General features: G+C 39.9%; 1 protein-coding gene across 1 annotated transcript in view; it reads right to left on the bottom strand.

The window, feature by feature from the left end:
* Positions 1–13511: 13511 nt before the first annotated feature.
* The window catches only part of CRTAC1 (cartilage acidic protein 1), a 29093-nt gene continuing 17715 nt past the window's right edge, over positions 13512–24889 (bottom strand). Inside the window, exons 7-15 of the mRNA XM_083364356.1 lie at positions 24660–24805; positions 24066–24202; positions 23334–23416; positions 22467–22567; positions 22184–22352; positions 20565–20713; positions 18714–18756; positions 18361–18504; positions 13512–14481 (exon numbers count right to left, since the gene is read on the bottom strand). Coding sequence (XP_083220482.1) covers positions 14474–14481; positions 18361–18504; positions 18714–18756; positions 20565–20713; positions 22184–22352; positions 22467–22567; positions 23334–23416; positions 24066–24202; positions 24660–24805 — 980 coding nt within the window. The 3' untranslated portion in view covers positions 13512–14473. The remainder of the gene's footprint in view (positions 14482–18360; positions 18505–18713; positions 18757–20564; positions 20714–22183; positions 22353–22466; positions 22568–23333; positions 23417–24065; positions 24203–24659; positions 24806–24889) is intronic.

Raw genomic sequence — 24889 nt, 5'->3', positions numbered from 1 at the left:
TTTTTTCAGAGGCAATCAGAACCTCAGGGGAAAAAAATCTGCTAATCTATTCTGCCCTCCAATATTTGCAACTCCTGCTTTATCCTTCCATCCTCTCAGCTTCTCTCAATTTTCTTCCTTCAGTTTTCTTGAAACTGTGGGGTAAACAAAAAAAAACACAACGGTATGTTTTTCTGCTGTCTCCTCCTCCTCTTACATTCCGGGACACTTTGTTCGGCCATGAAAATTATGAAGGAGGTATATTAATCAGTGGGGTGGATTGTACAGATTTCATTTAATATTACAAGGCATGAGCATTATGGATTACTTGTATGGGTCACCTCTGAAGGAATTTAAGCTGCTTCCTTTCCCCCCAAGCTCAAAAAGATAAATAGTAGTAAATCTGGTAGCATTGACTATGGAGAGTGTGTCATGGAGTTGCTACCTTCTAGCCTCTATAAAAAACACATGAAAAATGGGGTTCACTAATGAGACATAGATTATACCAAAGTAGAAACAATCTGAAGGTAAGTTTAAATATTCCGGTAAAAACAACAAAAAAAAAAGATGTCTGTGATTATAAATCCCTATGATCTCTTTAGATTCATAATTGTGTAAACAGCTCTCCCAAATGTTCAAGTGATGAAAGAACTATAACTAGAATGGAATAAACAGTCTATCTTCCCTTAAACACTCAAAGCAGAGAGATAACTGGTTTTAGATTATGTCATGCCCTTGCATAAAGGGTCTTACACCCTCCCTCTTGGTGTGTGTGTGTGTGTGTGTGTGTGTGTATGAAATTTCTCTAATTTTACACTGTATATCCTGTGTAGTGATTTCATTTACATTAACTACTAGGAGGCATCAATTTCATCCATTGGGGATTCATCAAACATATATAACCAGATGATATTTCAAGAAGTTCAGACCACAATGTTATATCATGTTACATTATGTGATGCCCAAAGCTTCATCTGCACATACTGTATATGGTCATCTGAAGGTCGGTGAATTCTGTTCCTGATGCAGAGTTTGAATTCCATAGAATAACAACTTGCTTCCTATGTCTGATGAATCCCAGAAAAGGTAAATCTGGCAGGTGGTGTTTTTTGATGGTCAATATAACTGATCACCAGAATTACAGTAGGTAATAGGCAGGATTTCTGCAGTCTGCTGTAATGGGCCTAGGATAGAGTTCCTTCATAATCACACGTACTTTCAATGGGAAAATATCTACCTCAGAAACCAAGAAGAAATGTAAATAATATTTTTAGTAGCAGGGAATGAAGGAGGACTTCTCTTTTTCAAACAGCCTTGCTACCATAGCAGGAAGAACACCAGACTTCTTATGATGGAAATTGCCCAGCAACATCCTTGGGAGCTTAATTTGTTTTTCAAGCAGATTTGAAGCCTCATCAGTAATGCCTGTAGTGCTGCAGAACACTGGCTTTACTTCAGACAAAGACAAGTGCAGAACTTTCCTAATTAGCTAAAAGAACATCTAAAGGAATCTTTGGTTTTGTTTTCAGATTCAATATTTAGTGCCATCTGCTAAGGGAAGTTATTTTGATATTTAAAGAATGCCATGGCACATTTAGAAGTTGGAAGAAAATAGACAACATCTGCATGATTATCCCTTGTAGAGAAAAGGAAGGAATGGGTAGGGCTTGGAGCTTGAGACTCATTACACCTGGGATGAAAGCAAGATGGATGGCAAACAGACAAATAAATACTGTTGCTGGACTGCTGGCAGGAGACCCAACATGAATTTAAGAGTTAACCTGAATTTACCCCTTTCCCAACTGATGTATTGAAGTCTTATCCACCCATCCCTGAATCACGGAAAGCTCCATCAACCTGAAATTTTCAGCCTCCATTTTGAATTTCCATTATATCTTTATAGTCTCTGTTCTGACTCAATGGTGCAGTTCTGATTATGTGAATGACAAGTAAAACAATTGTTTCTTTTGACTTTACTCTGTTCCTGCTGCACTGATGGTCTGATTCATGATTGGGGTCACATATTAGATCTGGTTTTTGTCTCAGGACAGCAAGAACATGAATTAGAGTTTGGGGTGTTGTCATCAGTCCTTATCACAGATTTACTTCCTGTTAGCCTTGGAGTTTTTGAGGCTGCTCCCCACCACTGCAAGGCTAAAGGACCTATTTGAACAGTCCACTGTAGGTGACCGATGGAGTCTGGGCCATGCCTAGGAGCCCATTTGCACAATTATACCTTATACATCAGTTGCACCCATTCCTAGATTGGAAGGCACTGCTTTTGATCACAAATGACTTAGTCACTCCTCAGCCAGATTATTGCAACATGCTGTATGTGGGCTGCTTTTGAACAGTATTCAGAAGCTTCAACTGATCCAGAATGCAACAGCACAGGAAGTACTCAATTTCCCACAGCATCCTCATATACCATTGTGGCTTCAGGAGCTGCTGGATCTCTCAGTGGGTTTCCAAGCACAATGTGTTGGTTGTCTCCTTTAAAGCCTCACATGGCCCACCCTGCAAGATACCCATCCCTGTAAATCAAGCAAAGTAGGCATGGTCTGAGTCCCGTTAGTGAAGCAATGCCTCATGGTTGCCCCTTGGAAGCATTGCCTTCTTTCTCATGGCACTTGTCTTGTGGAACAGGCTTCATCTTGAGACCTACGGATGGTCGTACACCTGCTGGCCTTCCTCAGTGCTGCAAAGATCTGTCTATTTGTGCAAGACCTGGGGTCAGGGCATTAATGGACCTTTGATGTGGCTGCAGATCTCTGCTTTATTTTGTGAGATGTTTTAATGGCCTCAACTGCTCTTGCTATTTCACTTTTATGCTATTTTTTTTACTGTTATGGATTGTGATTGTTGTTTTTATTTGTTTGCTGCCCAGAGTGCTTTGCTAGTTGGACAGCCATGTACATATCTTAAATAAATAAAATAAATAAATGTCACCTGCTGATAGCAGTATAGCATTCCAGAGTGGGTCACCTCTAAACCTCTTCCTATGTTCCTCCTCTTTCACCTCATTCTTTACTTTCATAACCTTAGCTAATAAAGTTAAAACCAAAAACAAATCAAAGTCATGAAAGGAGTAGGGTCACAAGGAGCACTTTTCTTTAGGATTTCCTTCCCCTTCTTTCCTTTCTTTATGTAGGTAACAAATAATGAATTCCAGATTCTTCCAGGTACTGTTCAGGAGGGAAGGATCAGCTCTACCATTTCAGTGTTATGTTATTTCAATTCGTTATATCATTTCAGGCTATTCACTGATACACATTTTAAGCCTCAGCTTAAAATGTATTTCCCGTGCTTTATGCTGGGTCCCATAGGCTGACTAGGGATGGAGAGAAGGGATGTGCCCACTTCAGCCCGAAAGAGCCATCCTGTCTCTTTGTCCCCTGTTTCACTTCTAATTTAATGGCTGGAGGAGACCATCAGATTTTGTACTTCTTGCATCATTTAGTTTTGACACCAGTGTATCTAGGTATTACATCATAAGCCTTTCTCATCATTGGCTGGGTATAAAATTATGGCAATGTTACACAGACATAGCAGCAACTCTGGTTTAAGGAGTTGGGGGACCCAATGCAACACCAGATTTATCTCCAAGCCCTTGATTAATACTGTAAATGGATTGTTAAAATTATATATTCAAAATGAAATACTCACCAAATATTGAAGTAAAAATTAAAGATAGTACCTAGTAGAACCCCACTGGGTATTTAAAAATCCTGCTCATGAGATTGCTGACCCAAAATTGACCAAACCTTAGCTGAACCTGGGTAAACTTGGCTGCCACCAATTTATTTTTTAAACAATCTTTATTAAAAGTTGTACAGCTAAAAGTATATAAGAAAAAAAAAGGAGAAAAAAAGGTGCAGAAAAAAATACAAAGAAAAAAGGTTAGTAAAGCTATTTCTATTCTTTATTGTACTGCAGTTAGAGACAAATTCATTATCCCTCTTGCCTCTTTAACATAACAATAACCCCTTCAGTGCCTCCTTCAATCTTTTTTCAATCATCAAATCCAGAAATCACCATTTAACATTTTTCCATTTTCAGGAAAAAGTCCATAAAATGTTTCCAAATTTTTATAAAAACTACTTATTGTTTCATCCTTGACCAAACAGGTGAGTCTTGTCATCTCTGTTAGTTTTGCCATCTTCATAAACCTCCATTGCGGGGCAAATATTTTTCTTTGTGGATATATTTTCTAATATTGATTAGAAACATATTTATACATCTTAGATAATTTCTCTGATATAATATCATATGACAATGGTAGCTCATTTTGTAAAAAACAATCCTTTAAATTGTAACACAATGTGACTTTCAGTTCCTTTATCCACATTGTCTCCCATTGCCTTCTATATATTGTAATCAAAATTCTTAGTCCATTTTAACATGCAGTCTTTAACTTATTCTTCTTCTTTCAACTCTCAACAAATATTATACGTTTTTGCAACCACATGCTCATCATTTGTACACAATTCATTTTCAAATTCCATTTTATGTTATTCAGTCCCCATTACCTTTTTGTCGTTATTAAATCTTTCTCATGATTGTGCATATTAAAACCACTGAAAATTAAATCTCTGCAATTAATTTTTCTCTTGACTTCATCTTAATCTGTCCTTATTTTAATAAGTCTTGATATGTTAACAATTTCTCTTTGCCTGATTGCTTTTCTATAAAATACTTTTTGTGCTGAAACCAGTAAAGATATTTTGAGACCTGGGTTTATATTTATTTCATATTTTAGTATGGCACTTCTTACATAATGATTTTGAAATCCACATTAAATTTATTATACCATGTTAATATGTCAAAATTGAACACTAGAGGGAACTAAAGTCCAGGTGAAAAAGAAAACAATCTCCTTTATACTTGTGATTTACAAAATGACACAAAATACTATAACATATAAAATATTAAAGGAGATCTTCAAAGAATGGGGCCAGAAATTAGTAGCAATTATATTAAGAATATCATTAACAAAATCTGGTTTCATGGATAGGCTGTATCTAAATATGTTAATGAAGGAATGACAGATATGAAATAACTTTGAGGCAGAAACAGTGGAATCAGAAATAGTGAATAAAAAAGTGTGGATTACAAAGTAGATAAGGCATTCAAATTGAAAATAAAAATTTTAGGAAAACTGTGGGCTACAAGATAGAGAAATGCTGGGAGAACCACCCCGATACAGATTTTTTACCAATACAAAAAAGTTGGTTAAGGCTTTGAAAATCAAAGGGAAAAGACAAAAGACAAACCAAGTCAAACACCTGGATAATGACTTTCCACTGAATTTAAGAAGAGGTCTGTTAAAGCCGAAGAAGAAGAAGAAGAAGAAGAAGAAGAAGAAGAAGAAGAAGAAGAAGAAGAAGAAGAAGAAGAAGAAGAAGAAGAAGAAGAAGAAGAAGAAGAAGAAGAAGAAGAAGAATTTAACTCATTTTTTGCATCTGTCTTTACACAAAGGGAAAAAACAGTCCAACCTACCAAAAACAGTGCCATAAAAAACAGAATAGAAACGCAAGTTAAGATAGGCAAGAAAATGGTAAGTGAGCACCTGTCCAGCCTAGACGAGTTCAAATCACCAGGACCAGATGGATTACACCCCAAGGTTCTCAAGGAACTGGCAGACGTGATCTCAGAACCACTGAACTATATTATTCAAAGATCCTGGAGCACTGGGGAACTACCAGAGGACTGGAAGAGAGCTGATGTAGTTCCCATCTTCAAAAAAGGGGAAAAAAGATCCAGGAAACTACAGACCTATCAGCCTGACCTTAATACCTGGGAGGATTCTGGAAAAGATAATCAAACAACAAATCAGCGAACACCTTGATGCAAACAAAGTCATCACTAAAAGCCAACATGAGTTTGTCAAAAACAGATCATGCCAGACAAATCTTATTGTATTCTTTGACCAAGTGACAAAAATAGTGGACCAGAGGAATCCTGTAAATATAATTTACTTGGACTTCAGTAAGGCATTTGATAAAGTAGATCACAACCTACTACTTGATAAGATAGAAAAATGTGGGTTAGATAGCATCACCACCAGATGGATTCGTAGCTGGATGACCGGCCGTACTCAGCGTGTGGTCCTCAGTGGAACTGCATCTGCATGGAAGGAAGTGTGTAGTGGGGTGCCCCAGGGCTCTGTTCTGGGCCCAGTGCTCTTCAACATCTTCATCAACGATTTGGATGAGGGGATAGATGGGGAACTCATCAAATTTGCAGAGGACACCAAGCTGGCAGGAGTAGCCAATACTCCAGAAGACAGGCTTAAGATACAGGAGGATCTGGACAGACTCGAATACTGGGCGCTATCTAACAAAATGAAATTCAATGGTGAAAAAAGTAAGGTTCTACATTTAGGCAGGAAAAATCAAATGCACAGGTATAGTATAGGTGGTACCTTGCTCAATAGTAGTAATTGTGAGAGGGATCTCAGAGTCCTAGTGGACAATCACTTCAATATGAGCCAGCAATGTGCTGTAGCTGCCAAAAAAGCCAACACAGTGCTAGGCTGCATTAACAGAGGGATAGAATCAAGATCATGTGAAGTACTAATACCATTTTACAATGCCTTGGTAAGGCCACACCTGGAATATTGCATCCAGTTTTGGTCACCACGATGTAAAAAAGATGTTGAGGCTCTAGAAAGGGTACAGAGAAGAGCAACAAAGATGACTGGGGGACTGGAGGCTAAAACATATAGGGAACGGTTGCTGGAATTGAGTATGTGTAGTTTAACGAAGAGAAGGGTTAGGGGTGACATGATAGCAGTGTTCCAATATCTCAGGGGCTGCCACAAAGAAGAGGGAGTCAAGCTATTCTCCAAAGCACCTGAAAGCAGGACAAGAAGCAACGGATGGAAACTAGTCAAGGAGAGAAGCAACCTAGAACTAAGGAGAAACTTCCTGACAGTTAGAATAAGTAACCAGTGGAACAACCTGCCTCCAGAAGTGGTGAATGCTCCAACACTGGAAGTATTTAAGAAGAGACTGGACAGCCATATGTCTGAAATGGTATAGGGTTTCCTGCCTGAGCAGGGGGTTGGACTAGATGACCTCCAAGGTCCCTTCCAACTTCTTCTTCTTCTTCTTCTTCTTCTTCTTCTTCTTCTTCTTCTTCTTCTTCTTCTTCTTCTTATTATTATTATTATTATTATTATTATTATTATTATTATTATTATTATAAAAAGAAAGACAACATTTAAATGAATTAAAAAGAAAGACTGTTAGAAGTAAAAGAAAGGAAAATTTGGTTTGTTTGATGAAGGCTAAAATCAGACATGTTTTTATAAACTCTGGTAAACTGGGAAAAGAGAAAGCAGAATACAGATGTGTCAGGGGATGAGGGAGCCCCTGCGCCACATGTGAGTTGGGGAGGTGGTGCAATGTAGGCCTGGGCCTCCGAAGGCCTCTCTCACCCCTGAGGCATCCCGTGCTCTGCTTAACAACCTGCATGGTCACTTAACATGGAGAGTAGGGATTGGGGTCATTAAGCAAGGTAATCACGTGGGCACCTAGCTTAACCACCACCATTATTTGCAACAATAATGGATAGGCTCCATTACAATTGTAAGTCTAGGACTACCTGTATTATCTCTTCATTGTCTTGAGAAAAAGCCACTTTGATCTTCATGTATAAACTCTTGCAAGATACTTTTCATCTTTTCAGCTAAAATCACACTAAATGTTTTATAACACTGTTTAATTTCACCTTTGGTATTGGTCAGTAATTAGCCAAATTCTTAAACTCACTTGATTCAGCTTGAATGTTTATCCAGGCAGTCTACTACTGGTAGTAACTTCCCTCTGCGACTATCATGAGAAAATTTCAAACTTTTTAATGAAAGTCTGGAATCTGGGCCCAACACATGAAGCAGTTAGGAGTTGTCCCTATAAGTACAGGATCAGTTGCTCCAGATTTTGAGCCGAAAGTGTCTGAAGAACCCCTGGACTACAGGAGTGAAAGCATCACTAGGTAGAGAATCAAAAGCAGTTACAATTAAGTGGACTTTCATGTTGGAAGTAATAGATGTCAATCAGATGGGTGGATGATTACATTTTCTGGGATTTCAAAAGAATCTAGTGTTGGAAATAATATCTACAACTTGTAAGTGCCTGAGCTGGGTTTGGTAGCATTTTGTTTTTTTATCTTATGATAATATTTTAGACTTAACTGACGAGTATTGCAATCTCCTTTAGTTTGGGGGGGGGAAACACTTCCACTTTGCAATTACTGCTCTATTCTTTGGTTGCTGCTGATTGCATAAGAGAAAGCTATAACCTAGCAGCCCTCATTAAACTCTTCAGAAAAGATAGCAGGGAATTATGGGAGTAGTGTGTTTTTGAAACTTGTAGGGAAAGGAACCACATCTAACATCAATTTTTAGGCAATTGAATATGATAAAATCAAAACCTTTCTGATGATATTATAATACATCCTTCAACATTTCACACTGATGGAATGAAATATAATAGATGAAATGGGTACCTTGGACAAACATAAGATTACAAATGACCCTGTCATTTTGTAAACACAGTACAATATTTAATGCTTCCAACTACTCTAAGATATTAATTAAAGCTATAAGATTATGTAATATCACTGAAAAAAAAATATTAGCACTATAAGCTTGCATTGATCTGAGTTGAGAATTAGATCATTTATCCCAGTTAGTTCAAAATCAGCTTCATGTTGATTTTATGTGACGACTGACACCAGATTAAATCCCAGTATCTTGACTTAAATATGTGTGATAGCCACTAAATTTCTGACATCATGACAATTCCTGCATCCTGATACCATACATGAAAGAGTGGTGTCCTAATTTTTCAAAGCCAGTTATAGTGTTTCAAAAACATGTTGAGTATTTTATAGTTGAGACCTGTGCTAATGCAAGTTAGTGTTTGCTTCTGTTAGCACAGATGTAGATAGGTTTTTTTTTGCTTCCCTGGCTACCCAATTCCATTTGCTAATGTGATGCTGGTCATTTGGAACTGGGCAGGGGAGGTTCCATGACCAGTCTTTACAACTGGTTCCCTCCTCTGCTTTTAGCACTGATGTTGTTATAAAGGAAGGGGATGGAGGAGGTTATATCATGGTCTTCTAATTAGCAACTAGTGGTCAGATGAACCTGGAAATGCCTGGCTGTATAAAATGAAGTCTGCTGAGCAAAATGTCAGGAAATTTGCAGAGACCAGAAGCCAATAGTTAATCAACACAGGCTATTGGGCAATGCAAAGATGGGGTCAGCCTCAGAGCAGCAGAATACCTGTCTCTGCTGAAACATGGAGCACTACTGCTACAGGGCAGAAACAAGCATTCTGAAACCTTCTCCTGACATCACTTTGAATTTCTCCTAAAATACAATCTTGCAACAACGGAGTGCCAGATTGCTTTTTCCTCCTTTTTCCTCCCAAATACCTAACATTCTTTTGCCCAGTAGAAGCGCCTTAGAGATTTTCTTCTCACTCCAAGAAGAAACAGGCAAATAGCTGGGGGAATTGGTAATGTAATGATGAGTACCAGAAGCTAGCCTGAGAAATTTAAAGATGGATAATTAAATTTTAGAGGTACCGTAATTACATCTTTTTAGTTTGAGGATGATCTGGGAAGTTCCCTGTTCCAATCTTTCCTTGATAATAACTTCAGCCTTTGCACTTAGCTAAACTGCTATCCATTCTGCCTATGCTGCAAGGCTCCTGTTCATGCTGATGGTGTTCTGAACAGACTCATTTTAGGGAACAGGAAAATATATTCTGCAGGTACCCATATATGATTACACAGGAGGAATTACTGACATAATCTTTATGAGGATTACATCAAAGAGTGCTACAGTAATACTTTAAGAATTTTCTGCTGCAGGTAGCATTTAGAATTAAAAAAATATATTCTTTCCTTGTCTGGCCTATAAATTATTCCTATGAATATATCTACTTGTAAAGGAATATTTTCCTTCCTTTAGCTTATTCTTAAATAATCCATTTGTTAGTTCATTAACTTTTACTTTGCCCTACCATAAAATCAAATGAACTTAAATGTGCTAGTAGATTAGAAAGTGGGGCTTAAGTCAGACATAAAAAGACATTCCCTACCAATTATAGGTTATGTGTGCTGCTAAAATAATTTCCTATTTTATTATAAAATAAACATTAATTTTAAGTTGGTTTGGAGCAAAGCCATTAGCTTTTGTGTAATTCAGAATAAAATCACAGCAGCAGTGAAAATAAAAACATAAGTAAAATATGGATCACTCTTTCTGCTTGAAAATCATATTCCTGAAAGTGATGTTGTGATATATTAAACATCACAAGGTTAGCAATGGGGAGGAGGATAGGATTTTGCCCAGCTCTTCTACAGATCTGGATTTTCTACATAAATATTCCTGCTAACATAATTGATCCTGTATTTCCTGCATAACATTTTGTATTGCAATTCTACCCCATGTCATGTGGCATATGTAGACTGAGAAATCATAAACTCAAAAGTGGTAAGTTTATATCATCTTGCTTGGTGTTCATGCCTAGAAAAATAACCCTTTGGGGCTGGGTAACAGAATTTTCTTAACCCTTGTTGCACTACCAGGAAAAAAGAGAAGAAGCAGGCAATACCTGAGGAGTACAAACTACCACATTCCCAAAGAAGGTCATGGAGTGAATGGGCAAGCATTTACTTTGGATTCAAGTAAAAAAGAGAATATCTCAGTTATTCAAACTGTATGTCTGATGGTAGAGGAATGACTATCTTGCATTGAGAGAAATGATTGCCTGTATCATTTAATAATGGGGACAGTTTATTTATTTATTTATTTATTTATTTATTTATTTATTTATTTATTTATTTATTTATTTATTTATTTAATTGTTTACCTGCCATATGAAGGAGTTACATGAGCCAATGCATCCTATGCAGTTCAGGCAGAGTACAAGACAGTGTTCACTAAGAAAGCTTATGCACTGATCAGTTTTGCAGACACTGGTGTCTGTTTCCAAGGAAAAACCTTGCAGGCAGTGAAAAATGAAAAGTATCAGATCATCAGTTCAGTTCAAGAACACACGGGCTGATCTCTCTCACCTGCATTTGGACAACAACAACAACAATGGGAATGTCATCTACTGTGAGCAGTAAGATTTGAGTGGCATTGTGGCATTGTGCTTGGCAGAGAAAATAATCTCCCTGGGCTTAATCATACACAAAATAAAAAGTTATGTCTAATTAGGGCTGCTTCAAGAGTTTTGCTGTCTGAGAGGGAAGTACAAGATCACACTCCCTCTGATTCAAATACCAAATGGATTTATAATTGAATTTCTCTTTCACACTGGTGATGAGGTTGTATCTTCCATTGCACAAACTCAATGAGAGGTATGGGGCAGATTCTGCATTAAGCATTATCCACTCCATTGCTTGAGGCAACTTCCTCAGTCTAATGGTAGAACAGATCATGAGCTTCTTAATTATCCTCCATACCTCCTTCATTCAGACAAAATAGTATTCTAGTCCAGTGTGTAAATAAAAATTCCTTTATATACATTTGTGTTAAAAGACATCTCAGGATGATTTAAAGGAGACCACAGCTCTAATTTTTGTTTGAAAGCACTAAATGCTATTTCCTTGCTAAGCCAATGCTATTTACATCCTTGATGGACATCACTGCCATCAACCTGGTAGTAATAAAAAAAGTACCCATCCTATGTCTTGTTACAGATGTGCCCACGGTTATTCATCCCAATCATTAATACCTGGGCAAGGAGGGGGACCAACAAGTATTTTACAGCGTTTACAAGAACGTGTTGAAAAGATCTACAATTTCCTTCTGAAATATGCTAGTGGAAATTTGGCCTGGGCTGTAATTATATGCAAATAAGTTATGTGGCAAATGTTTATCAGCAAGCAGGCTTCATCTATTTTTCTCTGATCCATTTTCAAAAATCTAGACTAGTGGAGAAAAGATGGGGAATTTGTGGTCTTCTACATTTTATCACCTCTGTTAGCCAGGCTGGTATGAATTAACACTCCGAAGGCATGTCTGCCACTCCTTCTGATGGCTTTTTTCTCCTTCTTCAGCCTGAAGCTTCAAACCGTTTGTTATTCTGATTTTGTTTCTGCCCTCTAGAGGGCACTACCTTCATAACTGTTGTTACAATTCACTAATGATATTATGCATTGGGAGGCGGAAATACTCGGTAATTATTTCTAAGCTTCTGGACTTAGTGGGCCATGTAACCTGTCTCTTTATTTTTCTTTTATGGAAGTTGGATGAAATCACATGCCAGGCATCTTACACAGCTGAGCAACATGATGTGACAGGCAAGGAATTCAGCTTCTGTTTGCTGAAGCAGCATCTCAGAGCCACTGCTAAACGGGGCTAGTGGGAACGGAAGCTATCTCCAACAATTCTTTTGTTGTTTATGATTCATTTGACACATCCCCTTTTCACCAGGTAGTCCTTAAACTCTTTTTAAAATTAGTAATTATTTGTACATAATTCTTTCCCTTCGGTGTTATCACGAATTTGTCTGATGTGTGTTTTTTCTTTCGTTTTAGCAAGTGTGATTTGGTGAATTTCCAAGACTTTCCAAGTAAAATATCACTACGAAGTTATTTTCCATTCATGAAACACAAAAGCAGAGTCCTCCCAGCATGTACTAAATTTTGGGCAGAAGCACAGACTCGTAGACATCCAGTGGATCATCCAAAGGCCAAATTGTTTCAACCTCAGAAGAATCATAGACATTCTCCACTTAAGCTTGTGCACAGAGCCCTGATTATTTCATTGCGGCCTTGAACGGCTTTGCTAACTTGTCCCTGAGCGTTCACCTGAAAAACAGCATTTTGTGCATGGACTTTTATTAGCTAGGTTTGAAACAGCAACTTAACCATTTGCATGCTACTTAGCCACTATCTCTTTTAAAAAATGGCGGAGGGAGTTGCATTGTTTCTGCCCTAACTGGGACCCTTTCTCTCCAAATGGAGAGAATGGTAGGTTAACACTAAGATGTCAGGGGAGATGAACTTAGAATGAGTCCCCTTTCCATTTAGTAAGGGGAGAGACTGTGCTAGATGGCCATCTGGTTCTAAGTCAGAAATGGACAACCTGAAATTTTTTGGGTGGTATGTGGCTGCCAAGCCCTTGTAACCTCTAACATTTCCTAAAATCAGCAGCAAATATCTTTATAATGGCAACATTTTTTCTCAATTTACTTGCCAAATAAAATGTAAATACTAGCCTCTGATAGATTTAAAGTATCCATTTTATTTAACTTCCTATCTCAACAGACCCGAATGAGAAGGGATGAAAAGCCATCTCAGTAGCCTTCAGTCATATGATTATGTCACTGTCAAGATTCTGTGGCCCTTGACGCAGCTGCCAAAAATATCTTCAACATACTGGTTGCCCATGCCAGTTCTCAGCTAACTTTTCAGCTCAACATGCAACATCTGACCTTTAAATCATTGCTGAAAGGTTCTATCCAGGCTACCATTTCTACATGCTCAAAATTTATTTGGGATTTTCTAAGCTACTGCAATTTGCACTTCTCTGCAGAACATTAAAAATGTTCCTTTTAATCATGTGTAGCTTGGGTTCTTCAATGGTGTTTCTCTGTTTTAGGTCTTTCCTGTTATTAAGAGGCAGCTGTGTGATAAGACAGATTCATCGTTTATGCAATAACAGATCTTTTTAATCACATAGCAGGAATGAAGTCTTTCAACTATAAGTGACAGAATAGCTGTAAATGTACTTTTGTATCACCGTTCCCTGTACTTTCGCCTTGGAACCTAAGAAAGTGCTAGCATTCCAGGAAACTGGATACCTTAAAACTGCAAATGGCTGTTTTATTATTGTTCATGCAAGTTCATTCCACAGCTCCAGAAACCTAGAAAGCTACCTCATATTAAAGTTGAGCATAGGTTCCTTCAATTCAGCATTTTTTTTATTCTGTCATTTAGTCAATTCTGACTCTTCAGTAGGCAATGGACCTCATTTTGTCAAGATTGCCTGCCCAGAATGGCAGTGGTTCCTCAGATCTCAGGTGAGAGTTTTCTAGCTGTGCAGACTTCACTGTACATATTTAGTCATCTGAATGTTTAGGAATAAGAAATTAGAGTGAAATGGTCCATCCAGTCTTTCACAATCCAGTACATGCCATCTGTGTGACCAAACTTCCAGAATTCTCAGCAATTCTGGAAAGGCAGGTGTAGTTGGTAGTAGCAATAAATGCTTCTTCAGCACTGTTTCACGATCCTTTAACAAACATCCTTTACATTTTGTTGCAACAAAAACATATACAGAAAGAAAACACCTCTAGTTCTTAGGATGTAGCTTGCAGTGCAGGGTGAGACTAACTGGATTTTCCAACAAGGTGATGTGAGGTGTGCAAACAATGTGTCACTTATTGAAGGCTGCAAGCAGAGACGGGTTAACAGAAAATCTTCTAGAATTGCACCAAGGATATTCAAATATTTTGATCCGATTTTACATTGCTATGAAGAGAGAAATCCAAAAAGAATTAAAAAAAGCATAATTAATCTGTGCTGCCCACTAGCCTATTTAGTCTACAGGAAAAATGAAGATGTACCGTATGTAAATTCAAGAAATGAAAATATAAATGTAAACCTCCACTATAGGTAAAGAGAGTTAACATAACAGTAGTCAGAAGTGACTCTTTCCAGATGTATTGAAAGCTGGTTAAAAGAGAACACCAAATACATATATCTAAACTTTGAATATTTTTCCCCCAGAATGGTACAACATTTGCTCAGCAAAGAATGGCATCTTCTTTGCAGCTTTGAGCTCTTCCTCTTTTTACATATCTTTTTGTTTAAGGATGGACAAACTTGTTCCTGTTAGATTCAGAAGCAAAAAAGGGGGGGGGGGGGAAACCCTCTCAAATATTCCCAATCCACTATTGAAACTTTCTCTCAGTTGCAACTGAGGCTTGGAACGGTAACGAGATCGGATCCCACCACCAGTCCTTTTATCCACAGCAGGTAGAAAACAAAGATCTCTTTCACAGGCCTCTGCCCATAGCCTACCCTGCTCTTGTGGCTAGCATGTCAGATGGCAGGTTGGAGGATGTGGGTCAAGGTTTCTCAACCTTGATAACTTCAAGATGTTTGGACCTAGAATTCTCCACTGGCTTAAAGTTGCTAAGGTTGAGAAACACCGATATGGAGGTTTGTAAGAGAGATTGGGGGCGGGCAGGGGGGAGATGGGGAGAAAGAGAATTCATATTCTCTCTGATTTCTCATTTATTCTAAGCCAGAGAAAAACTGGCAAGATACTGTGTGATGTTTGTCTCATTACACTATGAGATACCAGAGTCCATCTGGATTTGTGTTTTAACTTGAAGTTATATAATGTCTGGATCGCTATTAATTTCAATAATTAAATAATAACAATTTTACCCTATAAAAATAAATGATAGTCTTTTCTTTCAATAGCAATTAACTGATCATTTCAGAATTTGGGAAGGAATGTCAAGCAGAATAAAGTTTCTTTGAAGCTTGACCAGGAATTCCTAGCCATCTTGCTCACATTGGTTGACACCTATAGAATGGCTACTCTCTGCTCTTTTTTCTTCTGACCAACATCATGTGCCTTCTGGCCTTTCTTTACCTCACCCTTTACACAGCGGTCATGGTTTCAGTGGATCTAAGTCAGGAGCAAAATTACTAAATGGAATATGCACTTGCAGACATAAAGCACAATCTGTGTTCTATTGCAACTCTACTGGAACATGTGCTTTGTGTGTGTTACAACTTAGGTCCCCTACAAAGTGATAGTATTTACTGTGCAACAAATAGAAGATGTAGTGCATTACAGCTGTCTCTAAGTGGTTTACAGAGTCAGTATATTGCCCCCAGCAATCTGGGTCCTCATTTTACCAACCTTGGAAGGGTGGAAGGTTGAGTCAACCTTGAGCCGGTCAGGATCAAATTCCTGGCAGTAGGCAGAGTTAGCCTGCAATATTGCATTCTAACCACTGCGCCCCAGGGCTCCTTTGCCTTATAATCACAATATTTTGTAAAAAAATGTCTTGCTCACATCTAGTCTGTGCTTGCAACAATATAATAAACTTTTTTAAAGGATGGATATGAAGAATGATTTGGCTCCCACCTTTCTTAAGTTGCACAAGTGGATGTAATTTGAAGGTGGAATCACAATACATAGAAATACATCATACATGTAGAGAGCATAGTCACTCCTGCTGTCTCATTTCCATTTATGTGTACACAACAGCACTACAGTTATACATTTCCCACTTCCCACTTCATTCACCAGAGAAGGTTTAGCCTTTCTCTCAATGTGAACCTGCTATACTGTAGACAGTTGTTTCTCTACTGCCATTGGCAGATGGGAAAAAAAAGTATCTGGAACAAGTTTGCAGAGAGGCAAGACTTCAATTCCAACACACACACACACACACACACACACAATTCTTGCCATTCAGCTAATGATTATTCTCATATGTGGCCTACAAAAGTGAGTAGAACTCTTATTGGCCACAATAAAAGCATTAAAGGCTGCATTTGGTCCCTAAGTTGCCTGTATCTGTTTATTAGATTTATATCCTGCCTTTCTTCCAAGAGCTCAAGGAAGCATGCACCACATCCCTCCTCCAATTCTATCCCCTACTCCCAGCCTCCTGAAGTAGTCTGGGCTCAAAAACTGAGACTGAACTAAAGTCACCTGGTGAACTTTCATGTTTGAATGTGGATGGACCAAAGTCTCTCTGGTCCTAGTCCAACACCTTAACCACATATCGACACAGGATTGGGCCTGATCCACTTGCATATGGTCTCTACCTGGCAACCTTCCAAATGCATGGACTTCAACTCCAGATTTCTAAGCCAGATTTACAAAAAAAAAAGCATCTATAGTAGGAAAGTTGACAAGCAAGTGGGAAGTGTGCTGCTGCAAAAGCAACTTCAGTCAGAGATGCTACCAGGAGGGGACTTCTAATCAGATGTGCCTGGCCCTATAGGGCAGAATTCAGCCGGAGTGGCTGCTATACGTTTTAAAATGAAGTAAAACCAAGCAACTCATATCTATTTATGCAACTGCTCTTAGGCATTCATAAGTCTGCCATAAAGTAAACAGGCACCTAGCTTAATACTAATCTCGTTTTCTGGCCTATTTTCTTCTGAGTATTAGCGATTGCCTCCAATTTCACCCACATCCCAAGCATAGTTGCAAGTAGATGCTTGTTGACAATGTAGAGTTTATTGGTGTGTGGGGGGGGGACTGTTAAAGGAGAGCAGTTGGCCAGCTGGAAGATTGTTTATTTAAATTGCAGACAAACCAAGATCTAGGTTTGTATTGGGCTGGAGAGGAGGAAAGGAGGAGCATGAGGAAGGACGGGAAGCACTTGTGTCATAGGCCAAACCAGCAGGCACAGAGTAATTCTATTGATTTAACCAAGCAAGCAACTACCAGCAAGAGCTACCTTCTTGGTTACAGGCCAGCTCCTAGGAAAATGGCCACCCTACAGAGGTGACAAGCATTAGTGGGGCCTCTGCCCTCTCTGTTTTCTCAGAAAACATGCAAAGGGTCCATTTGGTAGCGCCGCTGTCATCAGCTGGGCTGTATAATGGATGCTCCCACCTCAGTTCACGTTTCCAGTGACCACCATGAGAAAACTGGATGAGAGGATATGGAGGGAAGGAGGAGAGGGGAGGCTAATTTCATCCATAAAGGCTGCTTCTGTCCTTTATTGGCAAGGCTTAAAGTGCATAGGAGTAAAAGCAGAGTCCAAGGCAAAGTGAAAGGAGAGGGGCTGATGGCAAGGTCGAGCCCAGCCAGCTCCCTGAAGAAGGATATCCACCGAAAAAGGCCACTTGAGCTACACACAGAGAAAAAGAGAAAAAGAAGTGAGGACAGAAGACTCGTTAGTGGCACTTAGCAAGGAGATGGCCTTTAGGGGAAAGGATACAGGGCTACCCAGAGAAGTCCAAAAATCCCAGCCACCATCTAGCCATGGAACTGCCGGTGATATCTGGGAAGCAAGCACCCTGGTCTCCACCTGCCATTTCTCTCTGGCAAACCAGAAATGGTGGGAAGCTGCTCAGCAATGACTAACTTTCAGAATGTTTGATGCCAAGTTTTCTTAGCCTGAGAAAATTATCTATCATTCTTCTCCCCTGCTTAACAAAGGTACCGAGCAGGAAGTATTACCCTCTACAATAATTAGTCATTAGTTAAGGTGAATTTAATAGCTTGTTGGCTAGTTTGCTTCCCGCTCCAAACATCCCTTCCCATCAGCTACATATCCTAACACAGAATTTCAGAGTTTCACTGCCTGACAGTTTCTTGTGAATTTCCTAGCTGACTTCGGGAAGTAGCTCCATGTCATCACTCACCAACACAAGCAGTGCCGTCCTCGTTTGGTTCAAAGCCCCGGTTACAGCGCTTGTTGCTGCGGCAACGGTACCCACCATATGTGTTGATGCAGATGGGTCTGCCTCTTGGACACACAAAAGGAAACTCTGCACACTCATCCATGTCTGAGAAGAAAGGAAGTGAGAGAGAGAGGAGAGAAAGAAAGCATGGGAAACAATAAAAGACAGACTCAGTGCCGTCTGTCTCAGAAATCAGCCACACTGGTGGGTTTGGATACCAAGGACGTCATTCTACTTCAGGGAAACCCGGCTATGGGAACCAAGAAATGTCATCCCAGGAGCATCTGCTGATTTTCTCTTGGCAGGTGACTCACCAACACAACGCCCATTCTTGTGCTGAGAGAATCCTTGGCCACACTATGAGGGGAAAAGGAAAACAGATCATCAATAGAACATTGATTCTTAATCTCATTTTTGTCGTATCTATTTTGAGGGATTTATTCTGGAATTTGTATGGTTGCTTCAGATCGTACACTATCTAATACAAGTAGTCCTCGACTTACAACCATTTGTTTAGTGACTGTTCAAAGTTCCAATGGCACTGGAAAAAATGATTCATAGCCGTTTTTCGCACATGCAACCATTGCAGCATCCCAATGGACACATGCTCAAAATTTGGGCACTTGGCAACTGGCATGTATTTGGACAGTTGCACTGGCTTCTGACAAGCACAATGAATGTAGGAAGCTAGATTCACTTAATGACTGCATGATTTGCTTAACCATTGCAGCAAAAGGTTGTAAAATGAGGCAAAACTCACTTAACTGCTTTGCTTAACAATGGGAATTTTGGGCTCAACTCTGGTTGTAAGTCGAGGACTACCTGCATACAGCTACCAATCTTGAGGGGCATTTTTGTTATAATATCACTTTTGATCCTCTTGTACAATAAATAGTAGAAGCTGGTGCTTCCTATGTAGCAGCGGAGACTTCATATGGAAATCAGGGCACACAGTAGATTTTCTGGATAAGAAGGTGCAGCAAGAAAAAAAAATCTGCACTGGGCAAATATCAGTCATTGCAAATTTGAATCTGTTCACTATTTATTGTGAATGTAGTTGAGCAATCACAATCCAGTATTTGCAAATGGGAAGGTTCTCTTATTTTATTATTATGGTTGGTTGCATGGTCTGCCCGATATATAAACTCAAATTGGCCTTTTTGTCTACCTATCAAGTCCTTCCCAAATGCCTGGGGTAGGCAGATGTTGTTTAACAATATTAAAGGTATTGTTGCAGGATATAAGCTGTTCCAAGTAAAGCCTTGACATATTCATACCCAATCTTTTCATTAAAGAGATGGTATGTTCAAATTCTGTTTCCAAATTTTAGCAGTCATTTTTTAGTAAACCCCACCATCCCATTATAGGCAACATCCAATATAGAATTTAAAACAATCAAAACAAAACACATAACAACCCAGGCAAAAAGCTGTAACAGTACAAAAATCACGACAGGGTCTCCATTAACATATTAAACCTAAGAGGGTAGGTGCCATCTTTAGGGGGATCCTTCTCCAGACGTCAGGGGGCAGGAACATAGACGACATGGTTCCTTGGTTCACCATGTGACACTATTTAATTGAAGGAACCTGGACCGCACCCACTTTGTCTGAACATACCAGGCAGATGATTGGTGACGAGGCAATTCTGCAGGTGAACCAGAGCGCCGTGGCATGAAGGGCTTTATAGGTAATGACCAACACCTTAAATTGCACTTGGAAGCCAACTGGTACCAACACAGACATATGAGCGTAACAAGAAGTGGTTGCATTTCTACATTTTACACATATACAGCTACAGCTCCTAGAAGGTCTTCAAGGGCAATCCCATGTAGAGTCTATTGCAATAGTCCAGTCACAAGATGAATAAAGCCTGAGTATCTGAAGGCCTCCTGGACAAGAAAAGGGCTCAACTGATGCACAAGATGAACCTAAGCAAAAGCCTCCTGGCCACAGCTGCCACCTGGTCTTTGAGCCACAGCTGCAAATTCAGGAAGGCCTCCAAGTGGCAGCCCAGTCTCGAAATGGGGAAGTGTAACCCCTTCCAGCCTCCTCCAAGAAAATGTTCCCTACCCGGGAGCCCAGACAGCCACAGCCACTCAGTCTTGTGAGGACCAAGCCAAAGTCTATTGCTTCCATCCAGACTGGCTTAATTGTGAAGCTTACCTCAAGAGGAACTAGAACGGTGGGTGACCCTGATGTGACTTTGGGATAGACAATCTCCAGTACAGAATTGATCTCAGTGCTCTCTACAGCTCTTATGATAAACTTGCCATCTGGCCAAGTCACTTCCAGGCTGCTGGGTTCATCCTGTCCTACAAAGAAAAAGCACAGGGAATTGTTGAATAATGGAGAAAGCTGCAGCTACCATAGAAAGAGGAATGGTTATTGAAAACCATCTTTCCTTCAGGTTCATGCTTACTTTTCCTCCTCCCAAATTTTAATATTTGTTCCCAACAGAGATGAAAGAACTTGAGATGCAACGGGGTTGTATTGTTCCATCAACTATTTTGTGCCAAGACCAGCAGGAATGTGTAATATTTGGGCACATAGGCTCCTTGAATTTCTGAGCCACTTGGCTTCACTTACAGCGCAATCTAACCTGGCAACGCCCCACTAAACCAAGCCACCTCAAGGATGCAGAAGACTAATGAGGCATGGAGAAATGCAGTGCTTTCTGCAGAAACAGCTGAAGGAGCAAACCAGGGCTTCACTGTAATACAAACAGTCTGCTCTCTGGGAATGCAAATTACGGTGAACACCCTTTACACTCCTGAGGATAAATTACCTGTCATTAATACATAAGGTAATAAAATTAACTTGCTCAATATTTTCAAAGTAAAAGATTAAAATTATAAACCACTTCATTGCAGCAGTGGTTTAATATCCGTGGATCCCCAATAAATAGGGAGCTGCTAGAGCTCTTAAAAAATTTGCTGCTGAACTGGCAGACTTGGGAAATCATCTGAAAGCATGAAATGTATTGTAATGTAGGTTCTTCAGCATGCTTGCTGGACCTTAATAGAATTGAAGGAATGCAGGGATGAGGCCCTGAACTAAAACATTTTGGAGGAATAGAAAGATAAGGATGTAAGTGAAAGGACAGAACTAAGGTTTTATTTGGTTTGCAGTGTTTCTGGTGATGTTTGGTGAGTGTTAGGAGGGAATGAGAGACAAGGAAGAACCATAAAAAACCCAAAGTCCACATTAAGGCAATGCCTTTTTTGGAGAAAGTTGGGATTTAGAAAATAACATGCAAGCTTTTGAGTTTTCAAGAACTCTAATTAATTCAAAAATAAAAGAAGCAGCGTGGAACAGAGTGGGGAAATATAAACTGAAGTTTGTTAATAATTGACCTATGTTTGTAACAATTTCAGGGTCACATGGCACTATCTGTCTTCATATGACCCTATCAGATACAGAGGTGGCGTTAGGTTGCACCAGGCTTCTCTCTCTCAAATTTGATTTGGAAGAAAAAAATAAGTACTGTATATTACAGGTAGTCCTCAACTTATGACCACAATTGAGTCCAAAATTTATGTTGCTAAACAAGACAATTGTTAAGTCCCATTTTACTACGTTTCTTGCTACAGTTGTTAAATGAATTTCTGCAATTGTTAAGATAGTAACACGGTTGTTAAGTGAACCTGGATTTCCCAGTGACTCTGAGTCACAAAAAGGTAATCACATGTGTTGGACTAGTAGGCAGATGGTCGGGGCAAAAGAGATCTGAGTCCACACACCACTCTGTATTCCAAGCCCTGCCTCTACTACTCCTCACTCACCCAAGCCGAAATGGGCAACGGGCTCCATCTCACACAAGTACCCAGACCCTCCATCAATGATGCGCAGATGGGCACCACTGTGCCGTGTGAACAGCACCACTTTAGCACCACGAGCAAATGCCCCAAAGCGTGTACGTGGAATCACCCGCAGCCAGTTGTTGCCAGCACCCTGTGGAGATGGACAGACAGACTCAGCCAAAGGATGAAGTGGTCATGGAACTGAGGAAGGACTTTCATGCTTGTTCACATATAGATTTGATTTTAAGCACATTAAGAGAGGTACCTCATTGACTTTGAAGACTGAGAGTGGTTGTGCCATGGATTCGCCATGTGAAAGAATTAGATCCAGCTTCCCATCACCATCAAAATCTACCACCACACCTCCTAAAATGATATAATCTCAGTAAGGAAATGTATCCCTGGTCATCACTTTTGTGAAAGGACCACATTACATAACAGCAATATTGAATAATATAATGTCCAACATGAGAAAATTAGAACATAGTTTCTTCCTCTCTGTGCTTGATTCCATTCAGTTTCCTTGCAGTGGTGCATTTGCGATGTCCCTCTATTTCACAGATGCCAAATCCTCTATTAATAAGAGCTTTTTCTGCTACTGATATTCAGGAATGAAGTCTCCTGACTGTTAATAGGAACCACAGACAAAGGTCATTCTTCTCTTCCTTCATATGCTTTAAGAGGCAGCCAATCACAAGAACAAACCAGAGGCCAAGGGGTCAGCCCACATGGATGTTTTGTCTCTGAGCCTAATGCAAATAATTATGCTCTTGTTATGATGCATCGCAGGATCCAGGTGAAGATTTGCCAGTCTCTCCCTTTCTCCCTCAAACACCTGCAGCATTTGCATATGTTCATTGAGTGTTTACAAAACACAGATTTCATGTAAACTTATCATATAAGTACACTGTTATTTGAAACCATTGCACTCAGAATTTGACATTTCCTAACTGTGCCACTGCCAACAACCCAGATATCTAGATTTTCCTGGCACAGCGAAGGGTCACTGGTACACAATTCATCACTGGTAGAATATTGCCAATAGGTTACAGCAACCTCTTTTATAGCTGTTTTATTCTTGCTAAGTGATGCATGATAATCATGCTCCACAAAAGACATCACAATGATTCACCTGTGCCACGCCCCTCTGGTTCCACAGCATCACCAGGGTTTAGTTCTTCAATAGCTGGGTCGGCATGTTCTCGGCGGATAACCCTGCAGCAGAAAAGGACTGCAGTAATGAATGTTGTCCTCCCAGAAGAGGACCTTAATTTTGAAAATCTATTTCTGGTGATCACCACCCTAGATCTGTAGGCTGCATCTGCTTTTGCCACTGTTCTTTTCTCTAGAAGAGACCTTGCACATTTGCAAAATGATAAATTTGGCACGCACTCCCTAGACTTGCCATATGCTGCTGCTATCACTTTATTAGTCAGAGAAATGTAAGCAACTCTGTTTAACAAGCCATTGATTGCCTACAATTAATGGGAACTGTGCATAAGTGCTAATTAGTGAAAGCCAGAATCTCCAGGGATTGGTCTAGGCAGAACAGACTGTTGTATCAGTAGTGAGATAGTCACAACATTGTCAGCTGGCTGGAACTGAATGGGGCCCTTTCCATTCTGCTGGAACCATCTCACTCCTGTGGATTATGACACAGGAGAGTAAATGCCACTGTACAATGGATCAAGAATTACCCCTCCCAGCTGTCTCATCTCATGTTCTCGATTTGCATGCAGAACTTTTTAAAGATAGGATGATTTCCACCAGACTCTGCTGGGAAACCTTTGTTGCAGTATCCAGGGCCAAGCAAGATAGGGAGCCCACTACCCTAGCCTCTGGTGGCCATGTGGCTCTCACCCACCGGAAGAGGCGGTTGGCAGACGAGCCACGATATGCGATGTTGTTGAAGAAGACCTCCAATTCCTGGTCATTGTCAAAATCAGCAGCGATGACGGTGCGGACAGGTGATGGCATGGACAGTTTGGGCGTGGCAATGTCCTGGGGGAAGGACGGGGATTAGTGGGGCAGGGCTTGGGCTTGAGCATGACCAAGAGGAAGTAAAGATTAGGAATAGATTTAGGTGGCTGGAGACTTTGTTGCTGGGTGGAAAAGTAGGAAGCTAATTGCCGTAGTCAATATTAAAAGTCTATATAGTTTTATGAAGGAGGGTTCTGCTGATGGATAGAAACCAAGATGATGAAAATGCTGCCAAATCTACATTGCAGGAATAAGGAACATTCTTGAGCTGGGAGATAATCCTTAAAAAATGGAATTTCTGGTCATCCAATTGGGGTACAGACATCAGTCTCTTTGGTTATTGGACCTAATCTATGTGCTCCATTCTTTCTTACATTACTTCATTACCAGAGTCCCCAAATCCCCTTTCCCTGCTGGGAGCCTGGGACATTCCAGGCATATGCTGGTTTTGGACTTCCCTTTTCCAGATGGAACTTACTCGGAAGCGGATACGCCCACCTGCATTAACTTGCAGATAGAGCCGGTGTGGTCCATTCCAGTTACCATAGATTAGGTCAACTTTGCCATCACGATTGAAGTCAGCTAGGGCCACTCCACGACCATGTTGGTAGGGATCATCCAACCCTATGAAGGACGATAGGGAAGTAAGCTAGATGAAATTTCCCATGTATTATACTGAACTGAATCTTATGCTGTTGTGGAGCTCAA

This window comes from Vipera ursinii, assembly GCF_947247035.1.
Source record: "Vipera ursinii genome assembly, chromosome: 5".
NCBI lineage: Eukaryota > Metazoa > Chordata > Lepidosauria > Squamata > Viperidae > Vipera > Vipera ursinii.
This window is presented reverse-complemented; position numbering and strand designations above follow the sequence as displayed.